The sequence below is a fragment of the Ursus americanus genome, chromosome 2, assembly GCF_024610735.1.
Source record: "Ursus americanus isolate L20-20 chromosome 2, mUrsAme1.1.p, whole genome shotgun sequence".
NCBI lineage: Eukaryota > Metazoa > Chordata > Mammalia > Carnivora > Ursidae > Ursus > Ursus americanus.
In genome coordinates, this window is record NC_142128.1 from 103,398,133 (window position 1) to 103,416,833 (window position 18,701).

General features: G+C 35.0%; 1 protein-coding gene across 1 annotated transcript in view; it reads right to left on the reverse strand.

Moving 5' to 3' along the window:
* CATSPERE (catsper channel auxiliary subunit epsilon) overlaps nt 1-18,701 on the reverse strand; it is a 168,768-nt gene that overhangs the window by 143,364 nt on the left and 6,703 nt on the right. Inside the window, exons 3-4 of the mRNA XM_045796212.2 lie at nt 464-537; nt 114-183 (exon numbers count right to left, since the gene is read on the reverse strand). Coding sequence (XP_045652168.2) covers nt 114-183; nt 464-537 — 144 coding nt within the window. The remainder of the gene's footprint in view (nt 1-113; nt 184-463; nt 538-18,701) is intronic.

The following is an 18,701-nucleotide window of genomic DNA, read 5'->3' on the forward strand; positions in this document are numbered from 1 at the left end:
ATTTCTACTTGCCACTTCTATTTAAAACAGGTTGAAAGCTCAAAATAAAGAAAATAAAATATAAAAGAGATAATTATGCAAGATTTAATAACTTATAATTAAAATCAACTTACTGGGCCTGTAACAATTGGTCTTACAGTATGAACACCAGGAGAAGAACAACGCAGTTCTGTCTGGGGTGACCTAGTATTTAAAAACAACAGGAAGATAAATCAGCATAGATACATACAAGATTAGTAAAAATTCCCCTTCTACTTTTAAGGTCTAAAAACATCAATTGTATGTTAATAAGAAAAATAAAAAATATAGCAATATTACTTCTCTCCCATTTTCTTTTCACATCTATGTAATGGGAAGACATTTACATTCAATCACAGCCTTGAATCTGAATGTCCACACTATATGAATACATTTTTATGTGTAAATGCACACATTATCTTGACATTCACAGCAAAAATCTTACCTTTTATTTTTCACAGAACAAGTTCCTGGCACACTCCACTCAGAAAATAATGTTCCTTCATACTCTAACTTAATCTAAAAAAGAAGATAAAATAGTTCAAACAAAAAAAAATTTTCTCCAAAATTCTTAGCTCAGTGCTCTGATGTAGGGCTCAATTTCCTGGGTCCTACTATTTAAAAAAAGAATAACTAAAATTTGATTCCTTTAAAATTGTACAAAATAACTTGAGAAAGGAAAAGTAACTTAATTTTTCCAGCTCTCTTAAGATGTCCCCCCCCCCAAAACTATAAGATTCTTATTTTATTTTAGGTCAAAAATAATCTATCAAGTGTCTAGCAGGTGGCTGGCACTCCAGGAGATTCTAAGGATAAAGAAAAATGAGTGAGACAAGATCCTTCACTTAAAAACAAGTTATAGTAAATTCTGAGGTCCTACTCTTTGCATATCACTGACTCTACCACCATAACTTCCATCCGTCACATTTCCTTATTCCCTTATTCCCTTTTTTTTTTTTCTGCTTCCACATTGTTTCATTTATAAGGTCTTTCTTTCCCCTTTTGAAGGATACTATCCACTTTCTAACATCATCAGTCTTAGCCTCAACATTGGTGCTTTTTTTTTTTTTTAAAGGAGTTTCTGGGCCCAGCGTGGAGCCCAAAATGGGGCTTGAACTCACAACCCTGAGATCAAGACTTGACCTGAGATCAAGAGTCAGACACTTAACTGACTGAGCCACCCAGGTGCCCTTGGTCCTCTTCTTAAGCCAGGGTTGGAACCCAGTTTCACCTTTATAGTAACAATTATGTACACAAACATATGTACACATTTCATGTAGGTATACATATGTAAATACTGCTTCAGTTTTTTAAGTTGTAAAATGGTGGTTATAATACCAGCTAGGTCATAAATTTGAAATGATAGGATTAATGACAGTGTATAAGAAGAATAAAGAAAAAGTCACCAGAAGATATAACATAATCCTGAAATACATAAAGCAAAAAAATTCTTTTGAGTATAGTTGACACACAATGTAGGACAGAGCCATTCCACAAGTTTTTACATATGCTATGTTCACCCCAAGTGTAGCTACCATCTGTGCTGATACGTTGTTTACAATATCATTGACTATATTCCTTATACTGTATCTTTTATTCCCCTGACTTACTCATTTCATAACTGTAAGCCTATATCTCCCCCTCCTGTTCACCCATTTTGCCCAACCCATCACCCTTCCTTCCGGAAACCATCAGTTTTTTCTCTATATTTGTAGGTCTGATTATACTTTTTGTTTATTCACTTGTTGTTGCTGTTGTTATTTTTTAAGATTCCACTTATGAGTGAAATCATATGGTATTTGTCCTTCTCAGTCTGACTTATTTCACTTAACATATCCTCTAGGTCCACCCATGCTGTTTTATTTTTATTTTATTTTATTTTTAAAGATTTTATTTATTTATTTGACAGAGACAGAGACAGCCAGCAAGAGAGGGAACACAAGCAAGGGGAGTGGGAGAGGAAGAAGCAGGCTTCCAGCGGAGGAGCCTGATGTGGGGCTCGATCTCAGAATGCCGGGATCACGCCCTGACCCTCAGGCAGATGCTTAATGAGAGCCACCCAGGTGCCCCCACCCATGCTGTTTTAAACGGCACAATACCATCTTTGGTATGGCTGTGTCATATTCCAGGGTGTGTGTGTGTGTGTGTGTGTGTGTGTGTGTGTGTGTGTGTGTGTGTATTCTGTAACCATTCATCTATTGATAAGCAATCTTTCTTATCCATTGATCTGTTGATAGATACTTAGGTTGCTTCTGTATCTTAGCTGTTGACAATAACGCTGTAGTAAGCATAATGGTGAATACATTTTTTTGAATTAGTGTTTTCATTTTCTTTGGGTAAATGCCCAGTAGTGGAATTAGTGGATCACATGGTATTTCTATTTTTAGTTTTTTCAAGATTCATTTATTTATTTATTTGAGAGAGAGAGAGAGAGAAAGAGAGGGCCTGAGCAGGGCGAGGGACAGAGGGAGAGAATCCCAAGCAGACTCCATGCTGAGTGCAGAGCTGTGTGGGGCTCGATCCCATGACACTGAGATCATGACCTGAGCCAAAACCAAGAGCTGAATGCTTAGCCAACTGAGCCACCCAGGTGCTCCTTTATTTTTAATTTTTAAAATAACCTCCATATTGCTTTCCACAGTGGCTGCACCAGTTTGCATTCCCACCAACAGTGCACAAAGGTTCCTTTTCTCCACATCCTCAGTAACACTTGTTATTTATTGTGTTTTTGATTCTAGCCATTCTGACATGTGAGTGGTGATATTCGCACTGTGGTTTCAATTTGCAATCCCTGGTGATTAGTGATGTTGAACATCTTTTCATGTCTCTGTTGGCCATGTGTATGTCTTCTTTGGAAAAATGTCTATTCAAGTCTTCTGCCTTTTTTTAATTGGATTATTTGGGTTTTTTTCAGTGTTGAGTTATATAAGTTCTTTATATATTTTGGATATTAACCCTTTATCAGATATGTCACTTGCAAATATCTTCTCCCATTCAGTAGGTTGTCTTTTTGTTCTATTGATGGTTTTCTTTGTTATGCAGAAGCTTTTTATTCTGATGTTGTTCCAATAGTTTAGTTTTGCTTTTGTTTTCCTTCTAGGAGACATATCTAGAAAAATGTTGTTAAGGCCAATGTCAGAGAAATTAGTGCCTGTGCTCTCTTCTAGGATTTTTATGGTTTCAGGTTTCATGTTTAAGTCTTTAATCCATTTTGAGTTTTTTTTGCGTGTATGGTGTAAGAAAGTGGTCCAGTTTCATTCTTTTACATGTAGCTGTGCAGTTTTCCCAACACCATTTATTGAAGAGACTGTGTTTTTTCCATTGGATATTCTAGCATCCCTTGTCATAGATTAATTGATCATAGATTCATTGGTTTATTTCTGGGCTTTCTATTCTGTTCCATTGATTTATTTGTCTATTTTTGTGCCAGTACCATACTGTTTTGATTACTACAGCTTTGTAGTTTATCTTGAAATTGGGGATTGTGATACCCCCAGCTTTGTTCTTTCTCAACATTGCTTTGGCTATTTGGGGTCTTCTGTGGCTCCATTAGTATTATTAGTTAGTATTGGTTAGTATTATTTATTCTAATTTTGTGAAAAATGCTGTTGGTATTTTGACAGGGATTGCATTGAACCTATAGATTATATAAAGCAAAATTTAACGAAAGTACCAGGAAAAACATTTAAAGGTCACAAATATGGTGGTAGATTTTTGACACACTTTTCTCAAATTACAGATAAACTTATATATAAACCTATGAAATTAACCAATATAAAATAAAATATATTCTCTTCAATATCACATAGAACATTTACCAAAATTGTTCATATTTACAAAAGAAGTCTTAGCCAATCTCAAAGAATTATCACACATACTATGCCTTTGATATTAATGAAATAAAATTAGAATTTCTCATAAAGTTATCCAGAAAAAAACTTCTTAAGATATTTGTAAAAACAAAACAAAACAAAACAAAAAACCCAACAAACTTTACTTCTGAATGATTCATGGAGTAAAGGAGAAATCACAATGGAAATTACAAAACACTTATAAATAAAGAATAAAGATAACATTTAGTGTTATCAAAACTTGTAGTATATAGGATAAATAATCCATAAAATGAAATTTATAGCCTTAAATATATACAAATGAAATAAGGTGGTTTGAAAGTGAATAAACTCGGTTTTCAGTGTAAGATGCTAAAAAAATAATAACAGAAAGCCCAAAAAAAAGTAAAAGGAAGGATACAAAAAGAGGTATTTACAGGAGAAAACAAATTGGGAAGGATTAGTGGTGATGTAGTTTTTCAATCTACTCAAATTTCCTTGTGGGCACAAAGAAGACAATTAGGGTAGTATCAATGAAACAAACAACACTGGAGAATGTCAACAATAAAACTTAGTGACAAAGTATTCCTCAAAATCCCAAAATATAAGTGGGTTGAAACAAGCCAGCTAAAACAACCAGAGTCATGTGATATCAGCATAAGGAAGCAAAAGAAAGCAAATATGGTAGACTTTAGAAGAGAAGAACATTTAAATCAGTGATAGGTATTCACTGGGAACCATGGCAGGACGTTTGGAAGATAGCAACTCTAACCAGAGGGGTTGTTGTACTTTCCAATTTCTATGTAAGGCCAAGAGGTCCACGATAGTATTTGAAAGGTCAGGAGAAGCTGGGATCTATGAACCAACGACCTAAAGATAGCTTCTAGGACAAGGATCTGTAATGAAGGGAAAAGAATCCCAATTGAGCTGGAAAGGGACAATAAAGACAAAGGAAAGAAAAACTACAAATGAATGAGAGAAGGAAACAGAATCTGGAGATCTCAAAAAGTATTAGCCTTATATTTGGACACTTTACAAAACAACAGAAGAGGTAACTCTAAAGCCATAAAGTTAGAAAAGTTATTTTGACCCACCCTGCCATAAAGGTCAGGAAAATAAATTTCGTGTTAAAAAAAAAAAAAAAAAGCAACAGAAAAAGGACCACAGTCTAATTTCACACAGTTGTTATAAGAAATACAAAGCAGAATAACATCTCTGTAAGAACATACCCAATAAATAAATGAAAGCTACAACTTAATATGAGGGTTAGTCTTATGTATCAACTTGGCTAGATTACAGCACCCAGTAATTTAATCAAACATAGGTTTTGCTCTGAGGATATTTTATGATGTGGTTTACATCTACAATCAGTTGACTTTAAGTAAAAGAGAATACCTTTGATAATGTGAATGGGGCCTCTTCCATCAGTTGGAAGCATTCAGAAAAAGCTGAGGTTTCCTGGAGAAGAAATTCTGCTTCAAGACTGCAGCATTAACTCTTGCCTGAATTTCCAGCCTGCTGGCCTGACCTAAAGATTTCAGAGTTGCCTGTTCCCACAATCACATGAGCCAATTTCCTAAAATAAATCTCTCAGTATACATATGTATAAATTCTATTGGTCCTGTTTCTCTGTGAGAACACTGGCTGATACACTTAGTATTTCAAAATGAGGCAAAATAAATAAAAGAGAATGATAGAAGTTATGAAGAACAATATAAATCAGAATTTGAAACTCATAAGTAAGCTAGAATGCAGGAAAAATATAGAAACAAAAGAAAAAGTCATTCCAGAAATAAACCAAATTAGAAAAACCACAATTGTGAATAAACAATAGATAAGGCCTTGAGATAAATAGGTTTTTAAGAATAAAAGAAATAGAAAATAATTCAAGAGTAAGTGACAAATATAAAAGATAGGCAAAGAAAATTCAATATATGTATAGTTGGAGACACTGAAGAAGAAAATCAAAGTGTTTGAAACAGAAAAATATAATTCAAGACTAATATGTGAACTAAAATAATTTGAAACAACATATTGAAAAGGCACAGCTCCTACCTAGGAAAAACAATTAAGAATGATTAAAAAATAAAAGCAAGCAAGACCTTTATTAATAAAAGCACTGGGCTTAAAGAGAAACACTTTGGGGCTCTTGACCAAAACAACAAGAACAACAAAATACATATTATTCATAAAGAAAAGAAAATCATATTTCCAACAGACTTTTTGGGAGCAACACTTTCTGTCAGAGACAACAAAGTAACATATACAAAAGGAAATAGAACACAGGACTCCTGGATGGCTGAGTGTGTACAACTCTTGATATCGGCTCAGGTCACAATCTAAGGGTCATGAGACTGAGCCCTGCACTGGGCTCTGTGCTCAGCAAGGAATCTGCTTAAGATTCTCTCCCTCTGCCCCACCACCCACTCATACTCTCTCTCAAATAAATAAATCTTTTTAAAAAGGATATAGAACAGAAGCCAATAATTTTTATATCCAGATACACCAACTTTTAGATAAAAACCTACAGATAAGCTCTTATGACCACAAACTAATTCAGGAAATATTACACCTATGAGCCCTTCCTGAAGAATCCACTAGAAGAGCTTCAGACCACCAAAATGACTGCAGAGATATCAACATAAAGATAATGCTAGGTATTACATAAGAATTTTTTTGTGGAACCATGCCTGCATGGTGGGTATAAAAGGGATATAGTTGCTAATTACTGTAATCTAACTGTATCAAAACATGAGTGGTGGGAGGATTATGGTTACCCCAGGTAAGGTGGCCACATAAGTTTGATTCTCTCTGCACATTTCCAAAAAAACACACAGATCAACAAATAAAACCCAGAAAATTGTACATGGTAACATAGCTAGAAGACAAAGCACACTACAAATTTCAAGAAACCTGTAAATAGAAAAATCAACTATCTTTAGCAGGACTCTCACTCAAGCTCCTATCATAATTATTTGTGGAGAATGAGAGGTCTTCTGAAAAACTACAGGGAAAAGGCAGGAAATGAAAGGGTAAGACTGAATTAAAATCACCCGCAGAGAGAGAAAGCACTCCCTAGATGCAAAAATAGAAAAAGACTCCTGGAAGATCAGAGCACTGAATATGAGGACAAGAACTAAAGGCATATGAGACTTCAGGTAGGACCTTTGGAAAGGTGTCACTTCTGCAGAGAAGATTCAGGTAAGGGAGACATCCTTTGGAGAGTGAGTGGTGAAGGGAATGAGAATCAGGAGGGGAAATTTAGGATAGGACAAGTCAAAAAACGAAACCAAACCAAACAACCAAGGAAATACAACATTCCCAATAAAAGCTATCAATTAAAGAAACTGTGCTTTGCTAGAACAAGAGAAGAAAGTTAGGTTTAACTAGGAATCTTTCTTTTTGGGAGGTACGGGGAGGTGGGAGGAACAGAGGGAGAGGGAGAGAGTATCTTAAGCAGGCTCCACACCCAGCACGGAGCCCAACATAGGGCTCTATCTCAGGACCTTGAGATCATGATCTGAGCCAAAATCAAAATTCGGACTGAGCCACCCAGGCGCCCCAACTAGGGGTCTTTCAAACCAACCCAAGCTGGCAAACTGTCCATAAAATTCAAAGATATAATCAGACTTTATCTACACAGAGCTACTATAATCGAAAATAAAAATAAAAACATTTCGGTCAAGTCAAGTCCCTTCAAAAAACCAAACACAAAAGAAAACTGCAAACTAACATCCTAAACTGATTTAAATAACCTCAAACAAGCATTTAGTGATAAGAGAAAAAAAAGAGGAAGAAAAATTATTTGGTGAAAGAGAAAGAAAAATCTTGAATTATAAATTCATAAACTAGGTGAATCACTATATTGTACACCTGAAACTAATATAACACTGTATAACTATACCAGAATTAAAATAAATTCATAAGCTAGGAACAGAAAACGAACCACAAATAGAAATGAGTTGACTAAACCAGCCCATGAAGTATGATGATAAAGGAAATGAAGACTAAATTAAAAGATACTGGCAGGAAATTATATGTGAATAAAAATTGAACAAAAGGCATTGAAGAAAGGCAGAAAAACAACCAAGACTGTAAGTGGAGTAAATAAAGAACAAAAAAAGAGAAAGAGAGAAAATGACTGAAATGGAGGGCAGACAAAATCCAACTCTTGTATAATTGGAGGCCCTGAAGTTGAAAAACAAAGCAACAGAATTAATATTTCAATCTGTAACTAAGAAAGCTTTATAGATTTCATATATATATATATATAAAGAGATCCCTGGTACCTGGAAAATAACCTTTAAAGTCAGCTTTGAAACTTATATGAGAAAACATTAAACTTTAAAGGTAAAGGAAAATCCTTAGTCCTCCCAAAAAAACATCAAATAGGATACGAGAACATCAGAATTCTCTAAAGCAACACATATAGCACGATAACAAGGAAGGTAACCAAGGAATGAAACAAGGTAACTAAGGAATGAAAGTATGAAGCAAAGATTCTATGTCCAACCAAGCTCTCCTTTAAGTATTAAAGTCACGGAAAAAAAATTTTTTTAGAAAGAATTCAGGAGGGGCACCTGGCTGGCTCCATCAGTTAAGTGTTGAACTCTTGATTTCAGCTCAGGTCATGATCTCAGGGTCCTGGGACTGAGCCCCATGTTGGGCTCTGCACTCAGCAGGGAGTCGGCTTGAGGATTCTCTCCTTCTCCCTCTGCTGCCCCTCACATACTCTCTCTCTAAAATAAATAAATCTTAAAAAGAAGAAGAAGAAGAAGAAGAACAACAACAACAACAACAACAACAACAACAACAACTCAGGAAATACTGTATCTAGGAGCCCTTTCTGAGGAATTTACTAGAGCAAGGGCCAGGAAACTATGGCCTGTGTACCAAATCCAGCTCATCACCTGTTTTTGTAAATAGAGTATTATGAGAATACAGCCACATTCAGTTTCATTATTTAGTGTCCAAGGTTGCTTTGAGGTTACAATGGCAGAGTTAGTTATTGTAACAGAGACCATTTGATTTGCAAAGCCTAAAATATACAGTCTGACCATGATAGAAACTTCATCAACAACTGTACCAGAATATAGTACAAACTGGCAAAACTGACAAAAACTGGCAAAAGGATTGCTGGTGAGCATTAATATATTTGATTGTAGATAAAAGATTAACATGTGAGATAAAGGTTAAAGGCTCATACATGTTATATATATTCTGACAAAATAGAAATAATGCAACTAAAAAATCTGTTGGAAGAAGGAGAATAAAGAAAAGGAAAGTAAGCTCGTGAAGTGTTGACTGGAAAGACTGAAGTGTGGGAGAAAACCTAAGTGACCTCAGTTCAGCGATGACTTTTTAGATACAACACCAAAGTCATGATCCATGGAAGAAACATGTGATAAATTGGGCTTCATTAAAATTTAAAAAGTCACTGTTTAGAGAATGAAAAGGGAAGCCATAGTCTGGGAGAAATATCTGCAAAACTACATATATCTGATAAAATCTAGTATCCAAAATATACAAAAAACTCTTAAAACTCAACAATAAGAAAACAAAACCAATTTTAAAGTGGACAAAGGATCCAAACAGGCACCTCACCAAAGAAGATATAGAGATAACAAATCAGCACAAGAAAAGTCGCTCAATCTCATAGTCATGAGGGAACTGCAACTTAAAACAGTGCATGTGATATAACACCACACGCTTACGAGAATGGTGAAAATCCAAAACTGACATCACTAAATGCTGTTGATGATATGGAACACCAGGAATGCTCATTCCACAAAAAACCCTCAGTCTTTAGGGCTCACCACACAAACCTCTATACCTCCCAGCCTCAGGCAATCACTAATCAACTTTCTTATACATTTGCCTATTCAGGACATTTCTTTTTTTTTTTTTAAGATTTTATTTATTTATTCGACAGAGAGAGAGACAGCCAGCGAGAGAGGGAACACAAGCAGGGGAAGTGGGAGAGGAAGAAGCAGGCTCATAGCGGAGGAGCCTGATGTGGGGCTCGATCCCAGAACGCCGGGATCACGCCCTGAGCCGAAGGCAGACGCTTAACCGCTGTGCCACCCAGGCGCCCCATGTGCCATCCAGGCGCCCCCAGGACATTTCATATTAATAGAATCATACATATGTAGTTCTTTCTAACTGGCTTCTCCTGCTTAGCATGTTTTCAAGTTTCATCCATGTACCAGGCATCAATCCTTCATTCCGTAATAATTATACTTGTCCATCATATGGATATACCACATTTTATTTATCCATTCATCAGTTGTTGGACTGTTTGGGTTGTTTCCACCTTTGGGCTATTATGAATAATGCTTCCATGAATGCTCGTGTGTGAGGTTTTGTGTGGACATAATGTTTTCATTTCTCTTGGATATGTACCTAGAAGTGGAATTGGTGGATCATATGGTAACTATATGTTTAATCATTTAAGAAGCTATCAAAGTGTTTTCCAATACCATTTGACATTTGACAGCAATGTATCAGGGTTCCAATTTCTCTGCATCTTCACTATTACTTGGTATTATCCATCTTTTTGATTCTAGGCATCTAAGTGGGTGTGAGGTGGTACCTCATTGGGGTTTTGATTTGCAGTTCTCTAATGGGAATGTGCTGATTGGCCATTTGGATACCTTCTTTGGAAAAATGTCTAATCAGATCCTTTGCCCATTATTTTTTAAAACTGGGCTGTCTTTTAATATGGAATTATAAAATTCTTCATATATTTTAGATACATGTCCCTCTTCAGATAAATGATTTGCAAAAATTTTACAGTTCTGTGTGTTGTCTTTTCACTTTCTTGCTGGTGTCCTTAGAAGCACTGTTTCTAAAATTTTGGCTATGCCTAATTCATCTTTTTTTCTTTTGTTCCTTGTGCTTTTAATGTCATATCTGAGAAACCACTGCCTAATGCAAGGTTATGGAGATTCTTCCCTACGAGTTTTATAACTTTAGCTCTTATGTTTAGGTCTTGGATCTATTTCGAGCTAATTTTTAGATATGGTCTGAGGTTGAGGGTCCACCTTCATTCTTCTCCATGCAGATATACAGTTTTCTCAGCACAATTTGTTGAAAAACTATTCTTTCCCCATTGAGTTTTCTTGGAGTCATTGTCAAAAACCATAAACATAAGGTTTTCTTTTTTGGGCTCTTAATTCTATTCCACTCATCTATTTGCATATCCTTATGCCTGTCTCACACTGTCTCAATTGCTGTAGCTTCGTAGTTAAGTTTTAAAGTCAGGAACTGTGAGTCTTCCAACAGTGTTCTTTTTTTTTTTTTTTTTAAGATTTTATTTATTTATTTATTTGACAGAGAGAGAGAGACAGCCAGCGAGAGAGGGAACACAAGCAGGGGGAGTGGGAGAGGAAGAAGCAGGCTCCCAGCGGAGGAGCCCAATGTGGGGTTCGATCCCAGAACGCTGGGATCACGCCCTGAGCCGAAGGCAGAAGCTTAACGACTGAGCCACCCAGGCGCACCCCCGACATTGTTCTTTTTAAAAAATGTTTCGTCTATTTTTGTTTTTTTGAACTTCCATGTGAAATTCCATGTGACTTTCCATATGAAATTACTAAATTCGCTTAGTAGTTTTAATAGTTTTTTAGTGGATTCATTAGGGCTCTTTATATAGATCATGTCATCTATATTATAGAAGTAATTTATTTTTTCCTTTCCAATGTAGATGTCTTTATTGCATTTTCTTGTCTAATTGCCTTGGCTGTGGCTTTGTTTTGTTTTTTTTAATTTAAGAGTCTTAGGGGTGCCTGGCTGGCTCAGTCAGTAGAGCATGCTGGAAGTCATGAGTTTGAGCCCCACGTTGGGTGCAGAGGTTACTTAAGGAAATAAAAATAATAAAATAAAATTTAAGAATCATAGCATTTTTAACACACATACTAAAATATTTATGGATGAAATAATATGTCTGGGATGGCTCTGTTTGTTTATTCACATTTTTTAGATTCCATTTTGAGTGGAGTCAAATGGTATTTGTCTTTCTCAGTCTGGCTTATTTCACTTAGCATAATACCCTCTAAGTCCATCATGTTGTCTCAAATGGCACAATCTCATCCTTTTTTATAGCTGTGTAATGCTCCATTGTGTGTGTGTATACACAGATACGTATATGTGTGTGTGCACGTGCACACCAATTCATCTATTGATGGACACTTAGGTTGCTACTATGTCTTGGCTTTGTAAATAATGCTGCAATAAACACAGAGCTGCATATATCTTTTTGAGTTAGTGTTCTCATTTTCTCTGAGTAAATACTCAGTAGTGGAATTATTGGATCAAATGGTATCTCTATTTTAAATTTTTTGAGGAACCTCCATACTCTTTTCCACAGTTGCTGTATCAATTTATATTCCCACTAACAGTACACGAGGGTTCCTTTTTCTCCACATCCTTATCAACACTTGTTTCTTGTCTTTTTGATTTTGGCCATTTTAACAGCTTGAGCTGATATCTCACTGTGAATTTGATTTGTATTTCCCTGATGAGTAGTAATAGTGAGGATCTTTTCATGTTTCTGTTGGCCATCTGCATGTCTTCTTTGGAAAAATATCTTTAGCTGCTCTGACCATTTTTAACCAGATTATTTGTTTTTTTTGGCATTGTAGAAGTTCTTTATATATTTTCGGTATTAACCCATTATCAGATATGTCATTTGCAAATATCTTTTCCCATTCCATAGGCTGTCTTTTAGTTTTAGAATTTCCTTTGCTGTGTAAAAGCCTTTTATTTTGATGTAGTCCCAATAGTTTACTGTTGTTTTTGTTTCCCTTGCCTTAGGAGACATATCTAGAAACTGTTGCTATGGTCAATGTCACAGATATTACTGCTTATGTTCTCTTCTAGGATTTTTCTGGTTTCAGGTCTCATGTTTAGGTCATTAATTCACTGTGATGTTTTGGGAGGTTTTTTTTATGTTGTTAGAAAGTAATCCAGTTTCATTCCTTTACATGTAGCTGTCCAGTTTTCCCAACACTATTTATTGGAAAGACTGTCTTTCCCCCCATTGTATATTCTAGCATCCTTTGTCATAGACTAATTGACCATATAAGTGTGGGTTTATTTCTGGGGTCTCTATTCTGTTCCATTGATCTATGTGTATTTTTGTGCCAGTATCGTTCTATTTTGATTACTACAGCTTTGTAGTTTATCTTGAAATCTGAAGTTGTGATACCTCCAGGTTTGTTCTTCTTTCTCAGGATTGCTTTGGCAATTCGGGACCACATACAAATTTTAGTATTATTTGTTCTAGTTTTGTGGAAAATGCTGTTGGTATTTTGATAGAGATTGCATTGAATCTGCAGACTGCTTTGGGTAATACAGACATTTGACAATATTACTTCTTCCAAACCTTGAGCATTAGGTATCTTTCCAGTTGTGTTATTTTCAATGTCTTTCATCAGTGTTTTATAGTTTTCAGATTTCAGGTCTATCACCTCTTTGGTTCAGTTTATTCCTAGGTATTTTACTGTTTTTGATGTGATTGTAAATGGTGGTGGTTTTCAAATTTCTCTTCCTGCAACTTCATTGTTAGTGTATAGAAACAGTATAGATTTCTGTCCATTAATTTTGTATCTTGTAACTTTACTGAATTGGTTTATTACTTCTAGTAATAATGTTGGACTTGTAGAATGTATCTGGACACTTCTCCAATTTTTTGGAACAGTTTTAGAAGTCTATGTATTAACTCTTCTTTAAATGTCTGGTAGAATTTATCTGTGATTGCGTCTGGTCCTGGACTTTTTTGATTACCAATTCAATTTTGTTATTTGTAATCAGTCTGCTCAGATTTTCTATTTCTTCCTTGTTCAGTTCTGGAATATTGTTTGAATTTATCCATTTCTTCCAGGCTGTCCAGTTTTTTGGAATATAACTTTCATAGTATAATAATTCTTTGTATTTCTGTGGTGTCAGTTGTTATTTCTCCTCTCATTTCTGATTGATAATAGGCATTCTAACTGGTGTGAGGTGAGCTCGTTGTGGGGGTATTGTAGATTTCTTGGAGTTGTATGGTCATTTTAACAATATTGATTCTTCTAATCCATGGATGTGAAATATCTTTCTTCTATTTCTTCCATCAGTGTCTTATAGTTTCAGCATAGAGGTCTTTTGCTTCCTTGGTTAAATTTATTACTAGGTGTTTTTATTTCTTGATGCAATTGCAAATAGGATTGTTTTCATAATTTCTCTTTCAAATTGTTATTAGTGTACAGAGACATGGCAATGTTGCCAAGGTTGCGAAACTTTGCCTTAGAGAGTGGAATGAAAATTAAAACCTCTACTTTTTCCTAGAAAAAATTTTTAAAGTTTTTAAAACTCCACGAGAGAATGTCCCAGCATTAAAAGTCCTCTTTCTGTCATCCTACCCTATACACCAGGATCTTCACAAGCTGCTCAAATAAAAGGACTAGCAAGTAATCACCAATGACAGAAAGCAGATATTCTGAATATATACCACAACTTCTTTCTCTGGAAACTTTTGTCAGTGAACCCACCAATAAACTCGGTGTACAGAAACACAACAGATTTTTGAATGCTGGTTTTGTATCCTGTAGCTTAACTAAATGTATTTATTAGTTCTAACAGTTTTTTGATGGAGCCTTTAGGGTTTGTATATATAATATCATGTCATTTGCAAATAGAGATAGTTTTACTTCTTCCTTTCCTATTTGGATGTCTTTTATTTCTTTCTCTTGCCTAATTGTTTGGCTAGGACATCAATGTTATATTGAATTAAAGTGGCATGAATATATCCTTGTCTTGTTCCTTATATTAGAGGAAAAGCTTTCAACTTTTTAGCACTAAGTATGATGTGAGCTGTGGACTTGTCATATGTAGTCTTTATTATGTTGAGATATGTTCCCTCTGTACCCACTTTGTTGAGAGTTTTTATCATACATGGATGTTGAATTTTATAAAATGCTTTTCTGCAGCTATTGAGATGATCATATGATTTTTATCCTTCATTTTATTAATGTGGTGTATTACACTGACTGATTTGTAGATGTTGAACCATCCTTGGAATAAATTCCACATGCTCATGGTATATGATCCTTTTAATTTATTGTTGAATTATGTCTGCTAATATTTTGTTGAGAATTTTTGCATCTATATTCATTAGAAATATTGCCCTGCAATTTTCTCTTCTTGTAATGTCCTTCTCTGGTTTTGGTAGCAGGGTCCTCTTTTATATTTTGGTAGAGTTTGAGAATGATTGATATTAGTTCTTCTTCTTTTTTTAAAAAAAGATTTTATTTTTTTATTCGAGAGAGAGAATGAGCAGGGTGAAGGGCAGAGGGAGAAGCAGACTCTCCACGGAGCACAGAGCCTGATGTGGGGCTTGATCCCAGGGCTCTGGGATCATGACCTGAGCCAAAGGCAGACACTTAAATGACTGAGCCACCCAGGCACCCCATGTTAGTTCTTCTTTGAACGTTTGGTGAAATTCACCAGTGAAGTCCAGCCCTGGACTTTTTTTTTGGGGGGGGGGTATTGATCACTGATTCAATCTCCTTCCTAGTAACTGGGTCTGTTCATATTTTCTATTTGTTTATAGTCTTGCTAGGTTGTGTGGTTCTAGGAATTTATCCATTTCTTCCAGGTTATTCAACTTGTTGGTATAGAATTGTTTATAGCAATCTCTTATGATTCTTTGTATTTCTGTGCTATTAGTTGTAATGCATCTTCTTTCATTTCAGACATCGTCTTTCTTTCCCTTGGTTAGTCTAGTTAATTTTATCTTTGCAAAGAACCAGCTCTTAGTTTTATTTATCTTTTCTATTGTTATTTTAATCTCTATTTCCTTTATTGATGTTCTTATCTTTGTTATCTCCCTTCTACTAACTTTGGGCTTCATTTCTTCTTTTTTAGTTCCTTCATGTGTCATGTTGTTTATTTGAGATTTATCTTGTTTCTTAATGTAGGCATTTAAGTTATGAACCTCTGTCTTAGAAATGGTTTTGCTACATCCCATAAGTTTTAGTATGTTGTGTTTCCATTTTCATTTGTCTCAAGTTATTGTTTGATTTCTCTTTCAATTTGTTTTTTGATGCATTGGCTGTTCAGTAACATGTTCTTTAATCCCCACATATTTGTGAATTTTCCAGTTTTCTATTTATCATTGATTTCTATACTATTGCAGTCAGAAAAGATGCTTGATATATCAATCTCTTTAAATTTATTAAGACTTATTTTGTGGCCTAACACATGACCTATCTATTCTGGAGCATGTTCCATGTGTGTTTGAGAAGAATGTGTATTCTGTTGATTTTGGATGGAATGTTCTCTATATATCTGTTAAGTTCATCTGGTCTAATGTATTGTGTAAGGCCGATATTTCCTTTTTGATTTTTTGTCTGTAGGATCTATGCATTAATGAAAGTGGAGTATTAATGTTCTCTACTATTATTGAATTGCTGTGTATTTCTCCCTTTAGTTCTTTTAATATTTGCTTTATATATTCAGTAACTCCTATGTTTAACGCATAATACATACCAGCGTTATGTCATCTTATTTGATTGACCTCTTTATCTTTATGTAATGCTCTTCTTTATCTCTTATTAGACTTTGTCTTAAAGCCTATTTTATGGGATATAAGATACAAGTGTAGCTAACACTGCTTTCTTTTGGTTTCTATTTGCATGAAATATCTTTTTCCATCCCTTTACTTTTGGTCTGTGTATGTCCTTATATCTCATGAGTTTCTTATTAGCAGCATATGGGTCTTCTTTTTTATCCATCTACTCTGTCTTTTGATTGGAGAATTTAGCCCATTTACATTTAAAGTAATTACTGATAGGTATCTACAAGCATACCTCTGAGATACTGCAGTTTCATTTCCAGACCACTGCAATAAACTGAATATCACAATAGTGAATCACATGACTTTTTTGTTTATAAAAATTGTTTAGATTATACTGTAGTTTATTAAGTGTGCAATAGCATTGTCTAAAAAGTGTACATACCTTAATTTAAAAAATATTGTGAATAATGTTAACCATTATGTGAGCTTTCAGCAAGTTGTAGTTACTGATCACAGAGTACCATAACAAATGTAACAATGATGAAAGTGTTTGAAATATTGTGAGAATTACCAAAATATGATACAGAGACATGAGACGAGCAAATGAGACTGGGAAAATGGTGTTGATAGACTCGCTTGACGCAGGCTTGCCACACCCATCAATTTGAAAAAAACAAAAAAGCACTATCTGCGAAGCACAATAAAGTGAAGCACAACAACATGAGGTATGGTATACTTATTGCCATTTTGTTAACTGTATCCTGCCTGGTTTGTAATTTTCTATGTGTTTCTTTCTTCTTCTCTGCTCTCTTCCTCTGTGGTTTGATGACTTTCTTTTGCGGTATGCTTAGATTCTTTCTTCTTTATCTTTTGTGTATCTACTATAGGTTTTTGCTTTGTGGTTACCATGAGCCTTACGTACAAAAAGTTATAACAAGTCTATTTTAAGTAGATAATAACTTGTTTGATCACAGTCTAAAGCTCTATATTTTTACTCACCCTTTGCACATTGTTTTTAATGTCACATTTTACACTTTTTTATCTTGTGCATCCCTTAAGAAATTATTGCAGTTACATTTTTACCACTTTAGTCTTTTACACTAGTCTTCACACTAGTTTTATAAGTAATTAATCTACTACCATTAATATATCTTTTCAGAGAGATTTATTCTTTCACATTTTCTTGTTACTTTTTTAAAGTGTTTTTTTTTGTTTTTGTTTTTTAGCTTTTTTAAAGCATGAGAAGTCACTTTTGCATTTCTTGTAAGGCTAGTTTAGTGATGATAAACTCCTTTAGCTTTTGCTTATCTGGAAAAGTCTTTATTTTTCCTTCAATTCTGTATGAAAACATGGCTGCACAGAGTATTCTTGTATGGAAGTTTTTTTCTTTCAGCACTTTGAATATCTTGTGCCACTCCTTTCTGGCCTGCAATATTTCTGCTGAAAAATCTACTGATAGCCTTATGAGGTTTCCCCTGTAGTTAACGAAAGTTGTTTTTCTCTTGCTTTTTTTTAAAGATTGCATTTATTTGAGAGACAGGGAGAGAGCACACATGTGTGCTAGAGTGAGCATGAGTGGGGGAGGGACAGAGAAAGAGGGAACAGGCTCCCCACTGAGCAGGGAGTCTGACATGGGGCTCAATCCCAGGACCCTGAGATCATGATCTGAGCAGAAGGCAGATGCTTAACCAACTGAGCCACCCAGACACCCCTCTTGCTGCTTTTAAGAAATCTCCTTGTGGTTAACTTTTGACATTTAAATTATAATTTAAATAATTTGGGTTCATCTTATTTGGAACTCTCTGGGCTTCCTGGATCTAGATGTTTCCTTTCCCAGGTTAGGGAAGTTTTCAGTCATTATTTCTTAAGAATTTTTCTGCTCCTTTCACTCTTCTCCTTTTGGCCCCTATAATGTGAATGTTAGTCCACTTGATGTTATTCTATAAATTCCTTAAGATAGGTTTACTTTTTTCTGTACTCTTTTTTTCTTTTTACTGCTCTGTTTGGGTGAATTCCACTGCTCTGTCTTCAGGTACACAGATCCTTTATTCTACCTTGGCTAGTCAGCTGTTGAACCCTGTGGTATATTTTTCAGTTCAGTTATTCTATACTTCAGCTCTGTGACTTCTATTTGGTATCTTCTTATATTTTCTAACTCTTGGTTGAAGTTCTTACCGTGTTCATCCATTCTTCTCCTGAGTTCAGTGAGCATCTTTATGACCATTACTTTGAATTCTTTATTAGGTAAATTACTTATCTCCATTTCATTGAGGTTTTTTTCTGAGTTTTTATCTTATTCT